General features: G+C 38.7%; 1 protein-coding gene across 2 annotated transcripts in view; it reads left to right on the plus strand.

Moving 5' to 3' along the window:
• The window catches only part of FAM172A (family with sequence similarity 172 member A), a 409,085-nt gene that overhangs the window by 216,626 nt on the left and 171,552 nt on the right, over window positions 1-20,907 (plus strand). For both annotated transcript variants that reach the window (XM_018050039.1, XM_018050040.1), the window contains one exon: window positions 10,687-10,806. In XM_018050039.1, coding sequence (XP_017905528.1) covers window positions 10,687-10,806 — 120 coding nt within the window. The remainder of the gene's footprint in view (window positions 1-10,686; window positions 10,807-20,907) is intronic.

Genomic DNA, 20,907 nt, shown 5'->3' on the forward strand with positions numbered 1-20,907 from the left:
CCATCGAGTCGATGATGTCATCCAACCATCTCATCCTCTGTCGTCCCCTTCTCCTCCTGCCTTCAATCTTTCTCAGCATCAGGGTGTTTTCAAATGAGTCAATTCTTCCCATCAGGTGGCCAAAGTATTGGAGTTTCAGCTTCAGCATCAGTCCTTCCAATGAATATTTAGGACTGATTCCTTTCAGATGGACTTGTTTGATCTCCTTGCAGTCCAAGGGACTCTCAAGAGTCTTCTCCAACACCACAGTTCAAAATCATCAATTCTTCAGTGTTCAGCTTTCTTGATAGTCCAGTTCTCACATCCATACATGACTACTGGAAAAACCATAGCTTTGAATAGATGGACTTTAGTTGGCAAAGTAATGTCTCTGCTTTTTAATATCCTGTCTAGGTTGGTCATAACTTTTCTTCCAAGGAGCAAGCGTCTTTTAATTTTATGGCTGCAGTCACCATCTGCAGTGATTTGGGAGCCCCCCAAAATAAAGTCTCTCACTGTTTCCATTGTTTCCCTGTCATTTGCCATAAAATGATTAGACTGGATGCCATGATCTTCATTTTTTGAATGTTGAATTTTAAGTCAACTTTTTCACCCTCTTTCACTTTCGTCAAGAGTCTCTTTAGTTCTTCATTTTCTGCCGTAAGAGTGGTATCATCTGCGTATCTGAGGATATTGATATTTCTCCTGGTGATCTTGATTCCAGCTTGTGCTTCATCCAGCCTGACATTTTGCATGGTGTACTCTGCATATAAGTTAAATAAGCAGGGTGACAGTATACAGCCTTGACATACTCCTTTCCCAATTTGGAACCAGTCTGTTCTTCCATGTCCAGTTCTAACTTGCTTTTTGACCAGCATACAGATTTCTCAGGAGGAAGATCAGGTGGTCTGATATTCCCATCTCTTTCAGAAGTTTCCACAGTTTATTGTGATCCACACAGTCAAAGGCTTTGGCATAGTCAATAAAGCAGAAATAGATGTTTTTCTGGAACTCTCTTGCTTTTTCAATGATTCCACTGAATGTTGTCAGTTTGATCTTTGGTTCTTCTGCCTTTTCTAAATCCAGCTTGAACATCTGGAAGTTCAGGGTTCACGTACTGTTGAAGCCTGGCTTGGAGAATTTTGAGCATTACTTTGCCAGCGTGTGAGATGAGTGCAATTGTACGGTAGTTTGAGCATTCTTTGGCATTGCCTTTCTTTGGGATTGGAATGAAAACTGACCTTTTCCAGTCCTGTGGTCACTGCTGAGTTTTCCTAATGTGGTAGCATATTGAGTGCAGCACTTTCACAGCATCATCTTTCAGGATTTGAAATAGCTCAACTGGAATTCCATCACTTCCACTAGCTTTGTTCATAGTGATGCTTCCTAAGGCCCGCTTGACTTTGCATTCCAGGATGTCTGGCTCTGGGTGAGTGATCTCGCCATCATGGTTATCTGGGTCATGAAGATCTTTTTGTATAGTTCTTCTGTGTATTCTTGTCACCTCTTCTTAATGTCTTCTGCTTCTGTTAAGTCCATACCATTTTTGTCCTGTATTATGTTCCTCTTTGCATGAAATGTTCCCTTAGTATCTAATTTTCTTGACAAGATCTCTAGTCTTTCCAATTCTGTTGTTTTCCTCTATTTCTTTGCATTGATAACTGAGGAAAGCTTTCTTATCTCTCTGTGCTATTCTTTGGAACTCTGCATTCACGTGGGTTATCTCTTTCCTTTTCTCCTTTGCCTTTAACGTCTCTTCTATTCTCAGCTATTTGTAAGGCCTCCTCAGACAACCATTTAGCCTTTCTACATTTCTTTTCCTTGGGGATGCTCTTGATCACAGCCTCCTGCACAATGTCACGAACCTCTGTCCATAGTTCTTCAGGCACTCTGTCTATCAGATCTAATCCCTTGAGTCTATTTGTCACTTTCACTGTATAATCGTAAGGGGCTTGATTTAGGTGATACCTGAATGGTCTAATGGTTTTCCCTGCTTTCTTCAATTTCAGTCTGAATTTTCCAATAAGGAGTTCATGATCTGAGCCACAGTCAGCAAGAGAATGCACTGGTCATATCAGCACCTATAGAAGAGCAAAAACACAGATTTTGTCTGAAGTTGTTGAACTGCAATATTGTTACAGCACAGGCCTCATCCACCTTCTCGATGCTCTGGGTCTGGGGTGGCTTTTCAGAGATGTCCTGCCTTGAGGCAAGAGATAGGTCCTTTGTAGATCCATATCATCTCAACCAGACTTTGGAGGTAGCTTCCCTTAGAGGTGGGATTGTAACTTTAGGCAAAAAGTTTTGTTTGACTGAGAACAATCCCTAGAGAGGATCTCACTTAAAGCTATCAGCTGCCAACACTTGTACAGCTCAGGAAATTAGTGCCTATAACTAAAACGGGTTCTGGGAAGCATATCACAGCATCCAGTCTAAGTGGCTGGTTGCTGCACAACATTGCCTGAGGAAGAAAATGACCCCGGTTGGTAAACTGCATCTGGATTAGAAGGAATTACGTTGTTGTTGTTTAGTTGCTAAATCGTGTTGATTCTTTGTGACCCCACAGACTATAGTCTGCCAGATTCCTCTGTCCATGAATTCCTCAGGCAAGAATACTAAAGTGTGTTGCCATTTCCTTCTCCAGTGGATCTTCCTGACCCAGGGATCAAACCCACATCTCTTGCTTGTCAGGCTAGATTCTTTACCACTGAGCTGCCAGGAAGCCCAGAAGGAATTATAATAGACTGTAAACACATAGTTTTGATCTTCCCTGACGGTAGTAACTCCTGTAAGTGGGCAAGTCCCTTGCAGGCAGGGACCCTAAAAGCCACACGCCTATGGTCTCATTGGAAAAGACCCTGATGCTGGGAAGGATTAGGGGCAGGAAGAGAAGGGGACGACAGAGGATGAGATGGCTGGATGGCATCACCGACTCAGTGGACATGAGTTTGGGTAAACTCCGGGAGTTGTTGATGGACAGGGAGCCCTGGCTTGCTGCGATTCATGGAGTCGAAAAGAGTCGGACACGACTGAGTGACTGAACTGAAAAAAAAAAAAAAAAAAACAAACTAAAAAAATGGTGTTTCTAGAGGCATTAGCTTCCGTAGGTTATAAAACTTATAAGGCAGTAATACTCCTGTCTCTGCCCAAGGTGAGCCTGATTCCCTCATTCCTGAGCTAATACCCTGTGGGCCAAACACAGTAACCCCCGCAAAGTTCTCTGTTGTGTCTGCTATAGGAACTGCTGGGGAGCTTCCATTAAAAGGAATGCCTGGTGCTCCCCTAATGGCAAACTGTGATTCCCTTTCCAGGATCTTTTTATGTCAATGTATGTCAAGTATGGCCTAGAATAATCTTGTATAATGGTTTAGTTGTGCCTATGGATAACCCCCTAAGTGGATATTATAGGCATTTTTTTTTCCTTCAATTGAGTTAGGCTTTTTAGAACATTAGGTTTTTAATTTTAGGTTTAAAACTGAACAATAATTTGATGACCTTAAGAGTCAGGCTGAAAATATTGAAATACTCAGGGCACATGAATACTTCAGATTTCTTTTTCCTGCTACTCCTAAACCATTTTAACATGTATCATCTCCATAGACTGTGGAAGAAAAAAATCAACTGTAATACTAATCTCTGCAAACAGTAGTCTTTACATTTGAACAGTGGAAAGAGCTGTTGGTTCTTAAGTCTCCTTTAGTCATAGGTGGTTCATTTGGACCCGGTTGGGAATTTCCCTTATATCCTGAGTCACAACGTTTTGTTGATTTTTCCTCTGTAATGAGTTAGTCCATCCCTTGCTTCCCATTCGCTCTGCCATCAGTCTCAGTAGTGGGATAGTGTACTACTTTATCTGAAATGCTGAACTGCTGCCTTGGAAGTGTTCTCATGTCTAGTTTTTGCCTAGTCTGAGCTGCATTACTCATGAGATCCCAGACTGTATTTCATGGTAGAGTTTTTGTCTAGGATTTTCAGACTATTCATGTATATTTCAGTTTTTCCTGGAGCATGAATAAGATCCTTGCAAATAGTAAGAAGGAAGGCTGGAAAGGTAGAGTTTAAAGATGTTGGCTAAAGAGTTCCAGTTATAGTTGTTTGTTTTGTAGGCGATGGGAACCATTTTGGTAAATGACCTTTAAGACAAGAGAATGAGTGCATCAGAGCTAGGCTTCAGGAAGATTAATCTGGCAAAAAGTAATGGGAAAGACTAGAAGAAATGAGACTAGTTAAAATTCATTGTTGGAGGACTTGGAATGAGATGGGAATGAAACAGAAAGGGCAGATAGACTCTCAACAGTATAAACGAAGGATTTTTGACTGTGAGAAGAAAGCAGGGAGGACTTCGCTGATATCAAGTAGTGTGGGTTTATAGTAGACCCTTTGGACTTGTGTGAAGACAGTCCGTCAACAATTGAGAAAGTAATGCTCCTCACAAACTATGCCCTCTCCTGTCTTTGTATGTTAGCACATTTATGAAATGGCAAACACAGTGAAGGTCAGGATCGTGGCTTGCTTCTTATCATCCTGACATCCCCACTTTCAGCACAGAACCTAGATGACACAGAGTAATCTAATTTCCTATGTGTTTTTAATTCTGTCTCTCTATATAGGAGAATATTTAGGACCATCACAGACATTTGAAATTGTTAGTTCTGCCAACTACCAGCACATAGAAACTGTTATCTGTCTTCCTGTTTTGTTTTTACATTTCATTGTGAGATATAACTAGGGAAATCAGATGTCTGGGTTTTCTCTAGATTGTCCCAGTTTAGACCTGTTTTCCCAGTACAATTATTAACAATACCTTTCTTCACTCTAAAAGGTTTATAGAATAAATTCTATGGTTACAGTCTATATATATACACAAAAAACTGCTTGGTATGTTTTAGTAATTTTAACTGTAACTATAAAGAACACACTTGTGTAGCTACCATCCCAGGAAAGAAATGAAATACTTCTGGCCACTAGAAGTCTATTTCCCAGTCACAACTGTTTCTCTTCTCAGAGTAAACCAGTATCCTGATTTTAATAAATATTTTCCTACTTTTTAAACTAATGCACACTAAATTATTAAGGCCAAGTTCAGTTCAGTCACTCAGTTGTGTCCAATCTTTGCCACCCCAGGGACTGCATTGTGCCAGGCCTCCCTGTCCATCACCATCTCCTGGAGCTTGCTCAAACTCATGTCCATTGAGTCAGTGATGACATCCAACCATCTCATTCTCTGTCGTCTCCTTCTCCTCCTGCCTCCAATCTTTCCCAGCATCAGGGTCTTTTCCAGTGAATCAGTTTTTCGCATCAGGAGGCCAAAGTATTGGAGTTTCAGCTTCAGCATCAGTCCTTCCAGTGAATATTCAGGACTGATTTTCTTTAGGATGGACTGGTTGGATCTCCATGCAATCCAAAGAACTCTGAAGAGTCTTCTCCAACACCACAGTCGAAAAGCATCAATTCTTCAGTGCTCAGCTTTCTTTATAGTCCAACTCTCACATCCATACATGACTACTGGAAAAACCATAGCTTTGACTAGACAGATCTTTGTTGGCAAAGTAATGTCTTCTGCTTTTTAATATGCTGTCTAGTTTTGTAATAACTTTAATTCCAAAGAGCAATCGTCTTTTAATTTCATGGCTGCAGTCACCATCTGCAGTGATTTGGGAGCCCCCCAAAATAAAGTCTCTCAGTTTCCACTGTTTCCCCATCTACTTGCCATGAAGTCATGGGACCAGATGCCATGATTTGAGTTTTCTGAATGTTGACTTTTAAGCCAACTTTTTCACTCTCCTCTTTCACTTTCATCAAGAGGCTCTTTAGTTCTTTGCTTTCTGCCATAAGGATGGTGTCATCTGCATATCTGAGGTTATTGATATTTCTCCTGGCAATCTTGATTCCAGCTTGTGCTTCATCCAGCCTGGCATTTCACATGATGTACTCTGAATATAAGTTAAATAAGCAGAGTGACCGTATACAACCTTGACATATTCCTTTCCCGATTTGGAACCAGTTTGTTCTTCCATGTCCAGTTCTCACTGTTGCACTAATCTTGACCTGCATACAGATTTCTCAGGAGGAATGTCAGGTGGTCTGGTATTCCCATCTCTTAAAGAATTTTCCACAGTTTATTGTGAACCACATAGTCAAAGGCTTTCACATAGTCAATAAAGCAGAAGTAGATGTTTTTGTGGAACTCTCTTGCTTTTTCAATGGTCCAGGGTGTTGGCAATATGATCTCTGGTTCCTCTGCCTTTTCTAAATCCAGCTTGAACATCTGGAAGTTCATGGTTCACATACTGTTGAAGCCTGGCTTAGAGAATTTTGAGTATTACTCAGCTAGCATATGAGATGAATACAATTGTGTGACAGTTTGAACATTCTTTGGCATTGCCTTTCTTTGGGATTGAAATGAAAACTGACTTTTTCCAGTCCTGTCGATGTTGCTGAGTTTTCCAACTTCGCTGGCATATTGAGTGCAGCACTTTCACAGCATCATCTTATAGGATTTGAAGTAGCTCAGCTGAAATTCCATCACCTCCACTAGCTTTGTTCATAGTGATGCTTCCTAAGTCCCACTTGACTTCTCATTCCAGGCTGTCTGGCTCTGGGTGAGTGATCACACCATTGTGGTTATCTTGGTCATGAATTTTTTTTTTTTTTATAGTTCTTTGTGTATTCTTGCCACCTCTTCTTAATATCTTCTGCTTCTGTTAAGTCCATACCATTTCTGTTCTTAATTGTGCCCATCTTTGCATGAAATGTTTCCTTGGTATCTCTAATTTTCTTGAAGAGATCTCTAGTCTTTCCAATTCTGTTGTTTTCCTCTATTTCTTTGCACTGATAATTGAGGAAGGCTTTCTTATCTCTCCGTGCTATTCTTTGGAACTCTGCATTCACATGGGTGTATCTTTCTTTTCTCCTTTGCCTTTAGCTTCTCTTCTCTTCTCAGCTATTTGTAAGGCCTCCTCAGGCAACCATTTTGCCTTTTTGCATTTCTTTTTCTTGTGGATGATCTTGATCCCTGCCTCCTGTACAGTGTCACAAACCTCCATTCATAGTTCAGGCACTCTGTCTATCAGATCTTGGTATATCAAGGTATATCAATCGATGAAGGTATAGCAATAGGCACTCATCTATCAGAGCTTGGTATATTAAGGTATATCAATAGATCAAGGTATAGCAATACCTTGAATCTGTTTGTTACTTCCACTGTATAATCATAAGGGATTTGATTTAGGTTTTACCTGAATGGTCCAGTGGTTTTCCCTACTTTCTTCAATTCCAGTCTGTATTTTGCAATAAGCAGTTCATGATCTGAGCCACAGTCAGCTCCCGGTCTAGTTTTTGCTGACTCTACAAAGCTTCTCCATCTTCGGCTGCAAAGAATATAATCAGCCTGATTTCGATATTGACCATCTGGCAGTGTCCATGTGTAGAGTCTTCTCTTGTGTTGTTGGAAGAGAGTTTTTGCTATGACCAGTGCGTTCTCTTGGCAGAACTCTGCTAGCCTTTGCCATACTTTGTTTTGTACTCCAAGACCAAATTTGCCTGTTACTCCAGCTATCTCTTGACTTCCTACTTTTGCATTCCAGTCCCCTGTGATGAAAAGGACATCTTTTTGGGGGTGTTATCTCTAGAAGGTCTTGTAGGTCTTCATAGACCTGTTAAACTTCAGCTTCTTCAGCATTATTGATTGGGGCATAGAGTTGGATGACTGTGATATTGAATGGTTTACCTTGGAAACGAACAGAGATCATTCTTCATTTTTGACATTACGTCCAAGTCCTGCATTTTGAACTCTTTTGTTGACTATGAGTGCTACTCTACTTCTTTCAAAGGATTCTTGCTCACAATAGTAGATATAATGGTCATCTGAGTTAAATTCGCCCATTCCAGTCCATTTTATTTCACTGATTCCTAAAATGTTCACTCTTGCCATCTCCTGTTTGACCACTTCCATTTTACCTTGATTCATAGACCTAACATTCCAGGTTCCTATGCGATATTGTTCTTCATGGCACTGGACTTTACTTCCATCACCAGTCACATCCACAGCTGGCCATTGTTTTTGCTTTGTTTTAAGGCCTGAAGTGCCTACAGAGTCTTCCTTCCAGTTGTTGTTGAGTCACCAAGTCATGTCCAGCTCTTGGCGACCCCATGGACTGCAGCACACCAGGCCTCCCTATCCCTCACCATCTCCCAGAGTTTTCCCAAGTTCATGTCCATTGTGTTGGTAATGCCATCCAACCATCTCATCCTCTGTCACCCTCTTCTGCTTTCAGTCTTTCCCAGCTTCAGGATCTTTTCCAATGAATCGGCTCGTCACATCAGTTGGCCAAAATATTGGAGCTTCAGCTTCAGCATCAGTCTTTCCAATGAGCATTCAGTGTTAATTTCCTTTAAGATTGACTGGTTTGATCTCCTTGCTGCCCAAGGGACTCTCGAGCACAACAGTTCAAAAGCATCTGTTCTTCAGCGCTCTGACTTCTTTATCGTCCAGCTCTCACAACTGTATGTGACTCCTGGAAAGACCGTAGCCTCGACTCTATGGACCTTTGTCAGCAAAGCAGTGTCTTTGCTTTCTAACACACTGTCTAGGTTTCCTGCCGAGGAGCAACTGTATTCTAATTTCATGGCTGCAGTCACATCCACAGTGATTTTAGAGCCCAAGGAGAAGAAATTTATCACTGTTCCCACCCTTTCCCCTTCTGTTTGCCCTGAAGTGATGGGGCTAGATGCAATTATCTTAGTTTGAGTTCTGAAGACACATAGGAATGATGCAGGTGAAGGTGATGGGTTAAGCAAAGGCAGAACATATGGGTCACTTTCCAAACAATAATATCAAAAACAGCCCAGAGATGATGAGTGTATGGCACAGCTACGATATTACAGGATGTTCCCTGCAGTTGGAACACAGAGAGTGTTCTTTCCATTCTCTCATGGGGAGAAAAGGTTATCTTTTAGATCATCATATTTTGCGCATTCATTTCAAGGCAGAAGCCATATCATGTAAGGCCCTAGTGTCATTCTGAGTTTAAACTTGGTCCTGGAGCTGAGGAAAAGACTTCGGAATGTTCTAAGCAGTGAGTGAGCAAATGGCAACATGTCCATATTTGCATTTTTGAAAAGTTGTTCTCACTACAGAGTTAGGAGAGGGCCTTTAAATGGGTAATACCCTCTAGGATAATCCTAGAGGCAAGGAAACTGGACTGGAGATTGTTGCAGTCATCCATTTGTGAAAGGATGAGCTTAGGTTCAGCCAGAGGAAATGAGAATGGAGAGAACTGGTGGCTTTAAGAGAAGGTTGGGGACAATCAAAAGGTTTTTAATTACTGATTTTATGTGGAGTTTGAGAGAGAGAGAAATAGAAGATGATGCTCAGATTTGAGCAGGAAGTGGGGAGCAAAGACAGTGACACAGGTTTGGAGAGGATATTTTTATCAAAGTGTTGAATTGCTTGAGCTTGAAGTATCTGTGGGGCATTCAAAAGGAAATGACCTTGGGTCTGGAGCTCTGGAGAGAAATACAGGGTGGAGATAGACATTAGGGAATAATAGCTTTTATGGAGCCAGTGAAACCATTCATTGGGACCGTAACATAATATTTTAAAATTTCTGAGATGGAAAAGGTGAATAAATTGTGTTCATCATCTAGTATTATGACATTCTTAGGGAATCAGTCTTTCGGTGTTAAAGCATCCCAAGAATTATTCGTACAAAATATTTTCATGATGTCTTAGTTTTATTGGTTTGTATTTTTTTAGCTCTTTGTTTTCCACATTATCTGAATTTTAGGTTAAACCACAAATTGTGTTTGCTATAGAAGTAAACACAGTAAAATGAAGTTATTGGAGAACTTTTGGAATTAAAGCAACATTCATATATTTATTGGACTTGCCTGGTGGCTCAGGTGGTAAAGAATCTGCCTGCCATGCAGGAGACCCAGGTTCAATCCTTGGGTTGGGAGGATCCCCTGGAGGAGGGCATGGCAACCCACTCCAGTACTCTTGCCTGGAGAATCCGCATGGACAGAGGAACGTGCTGCAGTCCAGGGGGTCGCAGAGTCAGACACGACCAAGCAACTACAGCGTACCAGCAACTTAAGAGAAATACAAAAAGTCCCAGGTTTACACGTTTAGAAATCCTCCCAGTTCTAGAAATAAAATATATATGGAAAATTATTTCAGTAAAAGTATTTTTAACAATGTAAATTGAAAACACTTGTTGTAACTTTCTCCTTATTTTCAATTTACAGGGGTACCTAAAATTTTATAAATCAAATCATTTGGATGTATTTATACTCTAAATATTTTCAGATATAAGTATAGAAATGTATCTGATATTTCTTAGTGTTACACTGCCTTAAAAGACTACTGTGATTTTATGCCATGCAATTCTAATGTAGTTAGGTATATTTTAATATCTCAGATAAACCCAGAATGAGCCATTTCCCCTCAAAATGTGCCAATTTTAAATATTTTCTTTCAGAAGCTTGGAGTAGCACTTAAATTTAGCAGTAATTTACTAATGGCTCAATACTAATTTATTCCCTAATTTTAATTTCCATTGTAGTTCTTTTGTATTGTTATTGTTTGGAATGAGCTATTGCTATCATATTTCTTATGCTGCGTAAGCAAGCATATAATTTAATTTTTGATTGCTATGATAATAATTAGATGCAGTATGTAATACATGATGTCTGTTTTACTTATAGGAAAATGGCTCTCCTGAAGAACATGCAGTCTATGTGTGGGACCATTTCATAGCCCAGTCTGCAGCTGAGAAGGTATTTTTTGTTGCTCACAGCTATGGAGGACTTGCTTTTGTTGAACTGGTAAGTGCACAGTTAACTCTTGTTTTTAATTTCCAAACTCCTTACAGGTTTATCGCCTTCACTCCCATTTTTTCGCTATGGTTACTTGAAATTGATTTATAAAGGATGAAGATTAAGTATTTGGTGTAATGAATTTCATCTTGTTGAAAAGGAATGTACTTTTATTGTGCAGAGCTTTTCATTGCCAATCAGACAACTTTTTGCCTGTTTCTTATTTACATTTCACTTTTCAATTTCTACGTTATAGCTCCACTTTCCATGCATTTTATATTTGTGATTCCTGTGTATGTGTACATCGTTGAAGCACTATTATCTATAAAGTGTTTGAAATTTCTAGAGACTCTTTAACTGACTATACTATCTCTATAAATTAGTACTTGATCAAAATCCATATAATTAGTATTAAAATTATCAGAAAGATTCTGTTAATCTACTGTTAAGTGCAACTCCATGCTTAGTCATAAAAATCTCTGCATTTCAAAATAATCCAATTCTTGCAGTTAAGATATGTGTACATAATAGAAAAATTACCAAGATTTCTGAATTTGGTGTCTGTTCTACCACAGTATTACAATTATCATACTTTGTGCAGGTCTGAATAATTAATGAAGTATAATCAGTCCTAAAAATGTGCTCCATGTTCATTACCCCTTTTGTCACTGGAAAGTACCATTGCTGTAACAAAATGACTTATCTGATAAAGTGCATTTGATAATTTTAAATCCATATAGCCTTAAGTGGACATTAAAAGCCAGCATAGCATTGGTGGTCTAATTTTTAATGTTTCTAAACTTTGCCATGTATTGTTCTTCATCGTGGAAATTATATATCTGTGGTCTTTTCAACTTCCCTATGCCTTACTGCTTACCCATGTGATTTAGATACAAAAATAGTGGTGACACCTGAGAATACTTTAACTGACCTAAATTTACAAATACTGTGCTCTCTTAAGATCTATAAATAACTGAAATCATTCATTTCTTATATTGATTCCATGTTTAGAAATTACATTCAAGTGCTTTTAGTTCTGCTGAATTTGTTTACTACAAAATGGGTATCTTAGGATCATTCTCTAACATATGAATTATGATGTCCTTTTTAAAATGTGAATGTTGGCTTTCAAATAGTTCTTTTAATCATTCAGATATATATAAATGCATTTATAGCTGATGTATTAGGTACCTTATGTTTTCTTCCTGTAAGTCATTAAGTTACATAAAACATGAAATTTCATGACTTTATAGAATAGCTTGGAATATGTCTGAAGGCCTGCAAGACTGTTCAAATTTAAAACTTCCATGAAACATACATTTTCCTGATTTAGCTTAAGACAGTTAACATCAAATCTGTACATCAGATTTGGAATTTAAGTGAATTTTGGACAGTTTTAAAAATGAACTTAGGATGCCAGAGTAACAGATGACCCATGTGTCAGTCTTATTTTGCCTGTCCTTCTTGTCACACACTGGTGGATATTTCTGCACTTTTGTTCCACTTTAATATAAAGCACACAGATGTTTCAGAACAAGACTTGACTTCTGACCTTGAGGCTATTAGGGTCAGGGTCCTCAGGGCCTGTGAAATTATCACAAGCTGAGCTAAAGTTTTTCTCCATCACAGGAAGTAACCAGTAAGTAAGAAGTTAAAAAGGAGCTTTGTCAGAGAGACAAGATGGTCTCAGTAAGGGTCAGCTTCTGTAGTCTGCTGTCTCTGCAGGAGGTGCATGCATGGGAGGAGGAATATAATATAACCACTGGCACAGCGCATATCTGTCAGGCAACACCAGGACTGAGAAATCTATTTAATGTGATATACCTTGTTTATGTTTCGATTATGTTAGCCTCAGATATTTGCTACTTATTGTCAAGTAACTTTGATAGAGGTATGCAAAAAAGGCATATAGATGGTGGAAGCTAAAGAAAAAGTAGTTTGTGACTTAGTGAAAAGAATTCCTCTAAATAAATAACTTAGTTTTACATAAATTTTTTACAAAGCTTGATGAATACATTTAAGGCCATTGTGTTTCTACTTAATTTCAAGAACTTTTGAAAGATAGCATTGATATTACACAAAAAATTGAAATATGTAAACGTTTTGTTTTTGCCTAAACAGTGAATCACATTCTTTCCTGGTCTCCCGGTTATTCTTAGAAGAAAACTCATGGTGTTTAAAATGTTGACAATATTCAGCCTCCCAGTATTTTTCAACATAAATGTATTATATGAAATTGTTTTACAATGATTGAAATATTTAATATTAACTTTACAAAAAAGTTGATTGTGAACATCTTAAATTATGGTTTAGTTTTTTGTTTCAGTAGTACATTTTACACATCGGACAGTAAATTGTTTGGATTTCAGTAAAGTTTAATTTTGTAAAAAAATTATCAGCAAATTGTATCCCTGATTCAAGATTCTGTACACACACACATATACACACGCACACACCCCCTCTTATGGATGGAATGTCCCTAGTTTGTAGCATCACGTTTCAATCCATGGAGATTATTTTCCTACCATCCTCATTCAAGTTCACATTCTTTTTTGGATAATGAATTTTAAGAAAATTTCTTTTAAATATGAACTGTGTGACTAGTACAGTTTTGATATTACATGTAATTACTTTTAGTGATTATTGTTTGAATAATACTTACTAGTCAGGACCTGTGCTAAGATATATCTTGTCATTTATTAAATTCTGTGTAATTAGAGTTTAAAATTAAAGGTACTACTAATAGATATCTGAAAAATTACTTTTAAATATAAAGTACAAAATAGTTGTAGACCTTTCATATTTTGCTAATTGTTGTTTTTTAAAACTGAGAACCTAATTTATCATTATACCCTATCTTGAAGTGCAGAATTTGCCTGAAGAATCCAGGAGATAGTTAAGAGATTCATTTTCAAAACCAATGAAAAAGATGATTCTAAAAATATGCCTTTCACTTCCTTTATTCCCATCATATGGTAACATCTCAAGTTTCTAATTCTCTAAACTTTCTGCAATCCTAGTAAAAATAGATATTGATAAGACAGCTCTGGTAGCAATCCTCACACTCAGTCTTTAAAGTAAAAGGAAAGAACTGTTTATTTTATGAATTGATAATGAATTTTAAAAATGACGTGTCTATCCTATGTTATTTTTCTGTGTATTTAAAATAACACTAATAAACAGCAATAACATAAAGTTACTCTTATTAAATCATCACTGTCAAAGCCTTCAATTTCTAATAAATTTTGCTTTATATGTCATAGATAGAAATAGTAGTCATAATCAACAACTTACCAAATTCTTTTAGAAAAACACCTACAACTAATGCAGCTTACATTTGCCTTACAGTCGTTTTTAAAAGTTTAAACTCATTTGTTAGAAATAAAGTGTCATTAAAAAAACAGTGCCAGTTTTTAAGCTTTGTCATCCCTTTCACCAACCACTTTGTGAAGTGATTGCATTGCCTCCATACTCAGTCATTTCAGTATTTGGCTCTTGTCTTTGTAGATAATGGTTAGTTTGACAAAATCAGGCCAGCGTAAAATTTTTTTTATTGGGAAATGAGTCAGCTTCCTTGTCAGTGCCCAGTTTCAAATCTTAACTCACCTTCCCTGTTTGCAGTGCTCTATACATCAATTTGCATTCAGATTTCTTTCCTTAGTCAAAGTGAAATCATTGATATTTTTATAGAACGCATTAAACAATTTTAGCAAATGTGTTTCATTAGCTTATTGCATCCTCTCAGTCGATATAAAATTAGTATTTTTCTTATTGCTTTTCTATCCTTTTCCAAATCATTAGTGGTATGTTCACAACCACCATTAAAAACATCTCTTAGAAATGTGTGAAAACTGCCCCTTTTGAACGTGTATCTCTACCCACTTTTGATTTTGGTTTCTCCATGCTTGTCAGCACTTGATTGGCACCTCACTTGCATGTGAATTAAGGAATGAAGGGAACTCTATTTTCCTGCCATTGTTCCATGCTGGGCTCTCTAGCCTCTAGGCAGCCTAAGCTGACCTTCAGCAGCTGATGGAGGACTATTTTTTGGACTAAGTTGTGTGCGGACACTCAGCCTCAGTCTACTGTTAAGAGTTGATCTTTTAAAAATTGTCTAGAGCATAATTTGGATTTACACTGAAAAGAAAAAGGAACAGGACTAAAAGAATTAGTTTTTGCCTTTAGTGACATGCATTAACTATGACTTTAAAGAAGCTTTGTTTATATTCTATCTACAAAGAACAAAGTAAATTGGATACAGGTAGCATATCTGCTTAATGTGATCAATAGAAATACCTAAAATATGGGCTGCCTGGAATCAAGAATTGAGGAGAGGTGGAATACTGGCTTATAAACAAAGAAAAATTGAGCCATTAGAGTGTCAAAACAACTCAGGCCAAAAATACTTCTTAAAAACCTTTCAACTTTAAAATGTAAATAATTCAGTAAAAACAAATCACCGTTTGTAATATAACTTGAATTTCTGCATTGACTGCCTGCATTATACAAGTAGCATGCTAATGCATGGGATGATTGCAACTTGTGTGTGGAACCTCTGTCTTATTTCTCTAGTTTCATGTGAAAACAATTTAGTTTTCCTATTTTTGTAGGCTCCTCAGAGAGAAACCAGAGGGTATATTATTTCTGCCTCCTATATTCAATTTTGTTTAATTCTTTGCATACAGTATAGATCCTGTCTTTCGATTGATTGTTGATGACAGTAATTTTAGGAGTTAGTTGCAAGAGCCTAAGTAAGATCCAGTGAAGGGCTTTATGAACATAGATGACCAGTAAGGGAGAAGCACACATCAGATGTTGAGGAAACAAATTCTCCGTGACTTAAAGACATCGGATCTGGAAAGCTGAGTGAAAACAAAGAGGGAATAATATCTTTCCCAGTGTACTCCTCCAGAAGCATGTTGAAGTGGATGTGAAGGGAGATGAAGCACAATAAAGAACAAGTAATGAACAGTGATTATGCTCATATATAGATATTGGGGAAAATATTTGTATACACTGGATATTTAATAATTATGGCTGATAGAATAAATGAGATACCAAAGGAGAGAGTTTCATATACAGATGTGATTTGTTAAGCTTCACAGTAGTTACCTCTGTATTGAGATTTGATTTGTTTTACCTTCTACTCAAATGATTTTCAATAAGTATTAGGAGGTCTGTTGGAAAGAATGGCTCAATTTGTCAATTTCTGTATGAACTCTTCTCCTTTGTCCCATAACTAACCAGCCAATACATTTTGTTGGGTTTATTCTTTTCTCTCTGAAATATTGATCATGTCTTCTGTATGTGCCCACTGTTGTTAATTCATCATTTCACAGCAGTATCACTACACTCATACCCACTTTTCTACCGGCTCTCTTTTCTCTCCATTCCATCCTGTATACCTGATATTATTTAAACTCCCTTTCTACCAAAGCATTCCAGGATCGTAGTAAGAAAGAAAGTGAAGTCACTCAATCGTGTCCAACTCTGCACGACCTCTGTCCATGGGATTCTCCAGGCAAGTAAACTGGAGTGGGTTGCCATTCCCTTTTCCAGGGGATCTTCTGGACCCAGAGGTCAAACCCAGGTCTCCCACATTCCAGGTGGACACTTTACTGTCTGAGCCACCAGGGAAGCCCTCCAGAATCATATTGCCTCCCTACTGTCGCACCTCACCTATCTTCTCTGTCACTTTAACACCTTCTGTGTAATCTGATTGTCTCCTTCCAGCTGTATTTTTCCCAATGGCAACTTTCAGTTCTAGTCTAATTTCTTATTACCATTGTTTCATCTCTCTGTGCCTCTACCCCGGGCCTCCAAGTTCAATGTAGTGGAAGAACACAAAACAAATGAAGATGACCTGGGCTTGAATCCTAGTTCCGATACCTGCAAATTATAAGTTGGGTCAGATCCTTTATGTGTGTCCTTCTCTGTAAGTACCCACTTTATATAAGCAGAGGGTTAAATTACAAAATTCCTGGTTGCTGCTGCTGCTGCTAAGTCACTTCAGTTGTGTCCGACTCTGTATGACCCCATAGATGGCAGCACACCAGGCTCTCCCGTCCCTGGGATTCTCCAGGCAAGAACACTGGAGTGGGCTGCCGTTGCCTTCTCCAAAATTCCTGGTTATTAGGAATTAAATCATTGTTTATTAAACATGAGTCTAAAGGACCCTCAGTTCAGTTCAGTCGCTCAGTCGTGTCTGACTCTTTGAGACGCCATGAATCGCAGCACGCTAGGCCTCCCTGTCCATCACCAACTTCCGGAGTTTACTCAGACTCATGTCCATCGAGTTGCTGATGCCATCCAGCCATCTCATCCTCTGTCATCCCCTTCTCCTCCTGACCCCAATCCCTCCCAGCATCAGAGTCTTTTCCAATGAGGCAACTCTTCGCATCAGGTGGCCAGAGTATTGGCATTTCAGCCTCAGCATCAGTCCTTCCAATGAACACCCAGGACTGATCTCCTTCAGGATGGACTGGTTGGATCTATCTCCTTGCAGTCCGGTGGACTCTCAAGAGTCTTCTCCAACACCACAGTTCAAAAACATCAATTCTTCAGTGCTCAGCTTTCTTCACACTCCAACTCTCACAACCATGCATGACCACTGGAAAAACCATAGCTTTGACTAGACGGACCTTTGTTGGCAGAGTAATGTCTCTGCTTTTGAATATGCTCTCTAGGTTGGTCATAACTTTCCTTCCAAGAAGTAAGCGTCTTTTAATTTCATGGCTGCAATCACCATCTGCAGTGATTTTGGAGCCCATAAAAAATAAAGTCTGACACTGTTTTCACCGTTTCCCCATCTATTTCCCATGAAGTGATGGGACCAGGTGCCATGATCTTTGTTTTCTGAATGTTGAGCTTTAAGCCAACTTTTTCACTCTCCTCTTTCACTTTCATCAAGAGGCTTTTTAGTTCCTCTTCACTTTCTGCTGAAAGGGTGGCATCATCTGCATATCTGAGGTGATTGATATTTCTCCCAGCAATCTTGATTCCAGCTTGTGCTTCTTCCAGCCCAGCGTTTCTCATGATGTACTCTGCATAGAAGTTAAATAAGCAGGTTGACCATATACAGCCTTGACGTACTCCTTCTCCTATTTGGAACCAGTCTGTTGTTCCATGTTCAGTTCTCACTGTTGCTTCCTGACCTGCATACAGGTTTCTCAAGAGGCAGGGCAGGTGGTCTGGTATTCCCATCTCTTTCAGAATTTTCCACAGTTTATTGTGATCCACACAGTCAAAGGCTTTGGCCTAGTCAATAAAGCAGAAATAGATGTTTTTCTGGAATTCTCTTGCTTTTACCATGATCCAGCAGATGTTGGCAATTTGATCTCTGGTTCCTCTGCCTTTCCTAAAGGACCCTGCTGCTGCTGCTGATGCTAAGTCGCTTCAGTCGTGTGTGACCCTGTGCGACCCCAGAGATGGCAGCCCACCAGGCTCCACCATCCCCGGGATTCTCCAGGCAAGAACACTGGAGTGGGTTGCCATTTCCTTCTCCATAAAGGACCCTAGTATATGCTTATTCTCATTTTTGCTAATGCCATTTCCCCCTCCCAAGTGAAAGAATTTTCCTCCTTAACAGATTTTTCAAAAAGTATTCTCAATTAACCCCCCTTTTTTCTATAATATTTGTATCTTTTACAATTTAATCTTTACTAATTAGTTTTGTTTTTAAATTATCTTTGATCTCTAAATCTTGCCCAAATCATCTGGAAACAGCTTGAGAATAAAGAGCCTAACAAAGCTTTTATTCCCCCCATCACACGTTTGGGAAGAATATATAACAACATGTGAAGTCTTGAATACCTGCACAGTTAATTGACTATTTTATAGAGTTTAAGCCTTAACAATAACTCTCTTACTAATTAAACTTATTCATTCTTCCTACCCTCCATTTGAATATTGGTTAATTTGGGAATTCTGCCTAATCAGTTCTTTCGCATTAGACAACATTACCCCTTTTGTTCCTGGAGTTTCTTATACAGTTTCCTCTCTGCTGGTATACCCAAACCACAGGTTGACCAAAAAAGCTGCCTCTCTGTAATGCATTCTTCAAAGTATAGTCTTCTCAATCAAAAAGGAAAGTTACTAAACTAAGTTATCGTCTTTGTTGTTGTTGCTTAGTTGCTAAATCATTTCTGACTCTTCTGCAGCCCCACGGACTTTAGTTACCCACCAGATTCCTTTGTCCATGGGATTTTTACTCCAGGCAAGAGTCCTGGAGTGGGTTGCCATTTCCTTCCCCAGGAGATCTTCCTGACCCAGGAATCAAACCTGCGTCTGCTGTATTGGCAGGCAAATTCTTTCTGTCTTCTCGTAACAGTATAAGGCAGTGTCTGAAATAAGTCTGGGAAACTCTCTACTTTATCCTGTTGTGAGTCTAAGATTGCTTTTTATTTAGTAATCAGCTTACTTTTGCTTATTTCCATATTTAACTTTAAAAAAATTTTGAGATACAATCTCATATCTGTATTGAGACATAATTGAGATTTCCTGAGGTTTACTGAGATATAATTCACATACCAAGAAATTCATTTTTGAAGTATGCAATTCAGCAGTTTATACCTTCACTATGTAATTTTTAGAACATTTTGTCACCCCAAAAGAAATTCCATACTCATTGGCCATCACTCTCATACTTAGAATCCCACCAGCAATATAGGAGGGTTCCAGTTTCTCCATACCCGATAACACTCATATATTGTCTGTCTTTTTTACTTTTGCAGTACTAGTTGGGGTGAAATGGTATCTTGCAGCTTTTATTTGCTTTTCTCTATGACTGATGACTTTAAGCATCTTTCGATGTGGTATTGGCCATTTATATGTTTGTTTTGGAGAAATGATCAGTTAAAATATTTTGTCCATTTTTTAATTATGTTATCATTTTACTCTTGAGTCATAAGAGTTCTTTATATATTGTGGACACATGATTCCAATGGATAACAGGTACGTGATTTGAAATATTTTCTCTCATTCTGTGGGTTTTATTTTCAGTTTCTTAATGATGATCTTTGCCAACTAAGGTCCGTCTAGTCAAGGCTATGGTTTTTCCAGTAGTCATGTATGGATGTGAGAGTTGGACTGTGAAGAAGGCTGAGCACCAAAGAATTGATCCTTTTGAACTGTGGTGTTGGAGAAGACTCTTGAGAGTCCCTTGGACTGCAAGGAGATCCAACCAGTCCATTCTGAAGGAGTTCAACCCTGGGATTTCTTTGGAAGGAATGATGCTAAAGCTGAAACTCCAGTACTTTGGCCACCTCATGTGAAGAGTTGCCTCATTGGAAAAGACTTTGATGCTGGGAGGGATTGGGGGCAGGAGAAGAAGGGGACGACCGAGGATAAGATGGCTGGATGGCATTACTGACTCAATGGATGTGAGTCTGAGTGAACTCCTGGAGTTGGTGATGGACAGGGAGGCCTGGCGTGCTGCGATTCATGGGGTCACAAAGAGTCGGACACGATTGAGCGACTGAACTGAACTGAACTGAATGATGATGTTTGATATACAGAAGTGTTTTATTTTGATGAAGTCCAATTTATCTAGTTTTTGTTTTTGTCACTAGAGTTAGTTTTTTTTTCATTGTGTGAAGTAGGAGTCCAGCATAATCCTTTTGGGACTTCCCTGGTGACTCAGATAGTAAAGAATCCTCCTGTCAATGCAGGAGACCTGCGTTTGATCTCACTCCAGTATTCTGGAGAGTTCCATGGGCAGAGGAGTCTGGCAGAGTACAGTCTATGCCATCCCAAAGAGCCAGACACGGCTGAGTGACTGACACTTTCACTATTGTAAGTGCAGTTGTTTTTTTGATTTTATTTTCAGATTGCTTATCTCCAGGAAATAGAAACACAATTCATTTCATGTCTTCATCTTGTATCCTACAACCTTACTGAATTTATTTGTTAATTCTAATTGTGTGTGTGTGTGTGTGTGTGAATTCCTTAGGGTTTTCTGTGTTCAAGATCATATAACCTGTGAATGAAAATAGCCTTACTTTTTCCTTTCAAATTTAGATGTTTGTTTGTTTTTTCCCTAATTGGCCTGTCCAGTATAGTGTTAATAGAAGTAACTAGAGTGGGCATCCTTTTGTTCCTGATCTTAAAGGG

The sequence above is a fragment of the Capra hircus genome, chromosome 7, assembly GCF_001704415.2.
Source record: "Capra hircus breed San Clemente chromosome 7, ASM170441v1, whole genome shotgun sequence".
NCBI classification, from domain to species: Eukaryota; Metazoa; Chordata; class Mammalia; order Artiodactyla; family Bovidae; genus Capra; species Capra hircus.